Source organism: Eutrema salsugineum, unplaced genomic scaffold, assembly GCF_000478725.1.
Source record: "Eutrema salsugineum unplaced genomic scaffold, Eutsalg1_0 scaffold_2, whole genome shotgun sequence".
Lineage (NCBI taxonomy): Eukaryota > Viridiplantae > Streptophyta > Magnoliopsida > Brassicales > Brassicaceae > Eutrema > Eutrema salsugineum.
In genome coordinates, this window is record NW_006256829.1 from 16845380 (window position 1) to 16849514 (window position 4135).

Below are 4135 nucleotides of genomic sequence, written 5' to 3' on the forward strand. Positions count from 1 at the left end.
TTTGTGTATAATTGATGTGAAAATTAGCATCAGTTACCAGAAATGATCGTAATAGTTATATCACATATAACAATCGATGCATAAGCATCTTGTGGTTTGCATCATTTTATAGAAAAATGATGATAATCTAATATATTGATAAACGTCATTTTAGCATATTAAAAAATAAATTTAATAAATTTAAAAAATATTTACAAATTAATATTAAATTTTTTAATCAATTAATTAAAAATTTGAATCTAAATTGCATATTAATATATTAATAACTGAATCACAATGAAAATCTAAATTGCTTATAAATTGCATCATCCAAATGAAAAAACTGTTTAAAACATAATTAAACTAATTAAATAAAAAGTTCTTAATCTAATGTTGAACATGCCCACCATAATCTTCAATCACCACATTTCTAATTTCTGTTGGTATCATCTCCCGTTTCCTAATAAAAAAGCAGACAACAAAATAAAACTAAATTAGAATATCATCTGAAATTTAAAACCTATAAAATTAATAAATAAAATTACATTCACCTGAGAGTTAGTAGGATTTGCTAAATTCTTGAAAGCAGCCATAAAAGTTTTAGTCCATGCAATTGATGCTTAAATAAACACTTTAAAATATTAGTTTTTTTTAATTATAGATTATATGAATACAATATAAATTACAAATGATCGACATACCTGTTCACTAGATTGAGCAGCAAGTATCTGTTGAATGAACATACTCATATACTTATTTGTTTCTTCTAGTCCTTTCATATTTGTCTTCATTCGAATATAGGCTTCAGAATTTTCTATCTCTGGTGTTATTTGAGTAGTTTTACCAAATAACTTTGAAGGTGTGGGTCCACGTCCGACACAACGTATTCGTCCTGGCCGTTCTGGACCAAACACTTGGGCATATTCATCATCCAAACTAGCTATAACATTGGCTGTGACTTGTCTTGATGGATTTTGGGTTAACAATGTTGTAAGTGCTTCCTGAAAGTGAATTAAAGTATAATATTCGGCATAATCAAAAGAAATTTTATCAAAGTAGAAATGAATCAATTAAGAATTGAACTAACCCCACGTGTTTTAGCTTCCTCTGATACAAAACTTCCATCAGATTTCGTACGAGTTGCAACGAAGAATTCAGCTCGACTTGGTGTTTTTCCCGTCTTGATTGTCTGGTACATGCAAAAATCATATACATAATTAGATTTAATTCTCATGTATGAGACATACAATATAGTTTGTTTACTTACAATCTCACGTCTTTTCCTTCCAAAACTCTTTCTTCCACACAAATGAGGCATAATGTTCTTCTTTTGATTCTTTGTATTCCGTTCTTGCATTTTCTGAAAGCTCAAGAATAAAAATTCACATATATTTGATATATTATATAATAGTCTATCTAGTAAATAACTTATACCTTCCAGTTTTCAGTGAATCGTAAGCATACAAAATTATGCCACTGACTTTCAGGAACATTATTGGGTCGATTTTGCATCGTTTCAGTCCGATCATCCCGTTTGTAATTTTTCCAAAGACGCCCTTTGAAACTGTTGCATCTGCTCCCTAGAACACTCATCACATACTTCCTTCTTGTCGTTGGGTTATCAAACCAAAATTTTGCCTACAAATTTACGACATCACTAATGTATCTTTTGAGCCAATATCTCCATGTGGCGAGAATAATGTGCTGTCATAATAAATTATTAATAAAGAAATTATTATTTCTCATAACTCAAATAAAACTACACAAATATTTGAGTTATTTTACAAATGTACAAGCAAAACCACATAAAATAGTTTAAAAGAAGCAATTTAACAATTATTAATGTAGTTTTTATGATGTATATAGTTGATAATAATATATTCAGGAATCATCTATTATTTTAATTTTTACAAAGCATATGTATAATATTTTTATTTTTTAACAATAATCCATAAGTACTAAAAACATCCAAAATAATTCTATGAGTAAAAATAAAAAATCTAAATTAATAATACTTTTAATATCAAAAAATATTAGTTTATATATATATATATATACAAATATTTATTGTGTTTTTGTTAAATATTTAAGTGCATCATTTTGTATCATGGAATGTCAATTAATTTAGTACACTTATCGATTGTATTTATTTGAGATAAAACTGTATTCTTGGGTATAGTTTATATATCGATTATCTGCCTTATTCAGATTAATAATTAAAGTGTTAAAAAATAAATTTATTCTTTTAAAATTAAAAATATTTATATCTTGTGAGTTAATATATCTAAGTATCCAAAACGTTTTAACACTATTTGTAAAAATACATGGATATTACCTGAATTACATCCCACACCTTATTTTTTGTGTTGTCACCAACCAATCTCCATTCAGTGTAGTCAATAGGTAACAAATTCACATCAGTACTTAATTGACCCAGCCATGATCCAAGTAAACCTCCAGAATCTTCAACTGGTTGACCGCTATCTCCATCAAACTGTACTATCACTTTGCAATTTTGCAATTTCCAAACATCTCTAGCTGACACCATTTTTCCTTTTATGTTCACAGCCGTATCTTGTTAACAATTATATACATTATGAAAAAATTATTAGTTTAAGATAACTCAAATCAGCATAATATATTTATAGAATCTATTTACATTACCTATGACTTGTACATTCCATTTGAAGCTTTTGCAGTCTTGAGCAAGTGTAGGAGGAGAATCATAAGTTATATCATCTGGTGTTTGTGTCTCTGAATCCTGAATATCACTAAAAGACTGGAAATACTCCATAACCTAAATTAAAAAGTCATATTTAGTTAACAATAACATCTGTAGCAACGAAAAAACAAAGTGAAGGCAAAATATATGTACGTAACAAAATTTCAACTACTCTATAAAATTGCAAATACAAATCATTCATCAAAGTCATCCTTATTAGAAACGAGACTAAAATATACTATAATTTTTAGGATTATAAAAAGGAAGATAGTAAAAAAACTAATAAAAATATGTTGCTTGGATCCAACTGCGTATAGATGAGATCTAAATATAGTGGTTTAATCATACAAACTCCATTCTGAAATGAAAGAGGTGACGTCACCTAGACTTAATCGGCCAGAAAAATTTGTGACAAAAATCTGCTAGATTTAATCACCTAAATTTGTTCATCGATAATTCTGATGCTTAATTCATATCAAAAGCCCACCGTTAGATGTTCAGATGTTAATCGAGCTTAGTACTTTTAGGCGAGTTCGGCCAGAAAAACGACAAAGACAAAAAAGCAATCGGCCAGAGAACGACAAACTTTTAAAACCTAGATTTAGAAGTTGATTTCGATTCTGTCAAACCCAGAACAAAAGCATATAACAGATATGATTAAACACACAAATATCAAACAATATTACCTTGATTTTAAGCAACTTCTGGTTTTGATATGATCAGCGCCGTTTTCCAAAGAGAGTAAAGAAGCTCTAAATATTATTAACTTAGTGGTAATCAATTTATAGATAATTACTTATTAAGACTTAATATGTACATAATTCATTTCCCGCTTGTAATCAATTAAATAGCGGGAATTGTATTAAAAAAATTCAATTATTTTGGACGACTAATAAATTCTCACTTAAATAATTGAACTTGTGACAACGGTGGGCAGTGCCATGGGTGTGGTGGCAGTTGAGAGAAGGAGAGATTATCAAAATCGTTTGTTCTCTCCGGTTCTTGGCCTTCGCTCTTGATCATGTTCTTGATGGTCTCTGGCTTAACATCTTCTTGGTCGAAGAACGATTTGGTTTTATTCATGACATGTCCATCACGATCACGATTTGGTACCTGATCATCATGATCACGAGGAAGCTCTTGTTGTGGCCATGTGAAGATTGTTTGGTCTTGTCTCATCATGAAAGTAGTCTGGATTTGTTGTTGTTGTTGTCCCTTCATTATCACCATCATCACCAATCATATACTCTTCCCTGCAAACTTTTAGCTTTAGCAGTTTCTTTAAATTTATCCACTACGTTCTCTTGTACTTTGATTAGGGATATCTTCGTAATAAATCTCAGAGACAGTAAGCAAAGGGGAAAAACGAAAAAATTCAATCCTCGGATAGTCCTTTTTAAAACAGAGCTTAATGTGATGGTCACTGGCCACATA

The 4135-nt window shown here is 29.7% G+C and overlaps 1 protein-coding gene across 1 annotated transcript; it reads right to left on the bottom strand.

Moving 5' to 3' along the window:
- Nucleotides 1-409: 409 nt before the first annotated feature.
- On the bottom strand, nt 410-3922 carry LOC112086602. Its single transcript, XM_024155575.1, has 8 exons — nt 3620-3922; nt 2644-2776; nt 2315-2553; nt 1414-1617; nt 1247-1339; nt 1067-1168; nt 681-980; nt 410-439 (listed from the first exon to the last, which is right to left on the bottom strand). Exons 1-8 carry the CDS (start codon nt 3920-3922, stop codon nt 410-412), a joined length of 1404 nt encoding a protein of 467 aa, XP_024011343.1.
- Between the last annotated feature and the right edge of the window lie 213 nt (nt 3923-4135).

Bases quoted from the DNA above. Each gene is read 5' to 3' on its own strand.
- LOC112086602 (XM_024155575.1), bottom strand. From the start codon at position 3,922: ATGAAGGGACAACAACAACAACAAATCCAGACTACTTTCATGATGAGA. The intron at 2,777-3,619 runs GTTCAATTATTT...TTTTTAATTTAG, and splicing joins ACTGCCCACCGTTGTCACAA to GTTATGGAGTATTTCCAGTC. The intron at 1,618-2,314 runs GTAATATCCATG...GTAAATTTGTAG, and splicing joins AGGTGTGGGATGTAATTCAG to GCAAAATTTTGGTTTGATAA.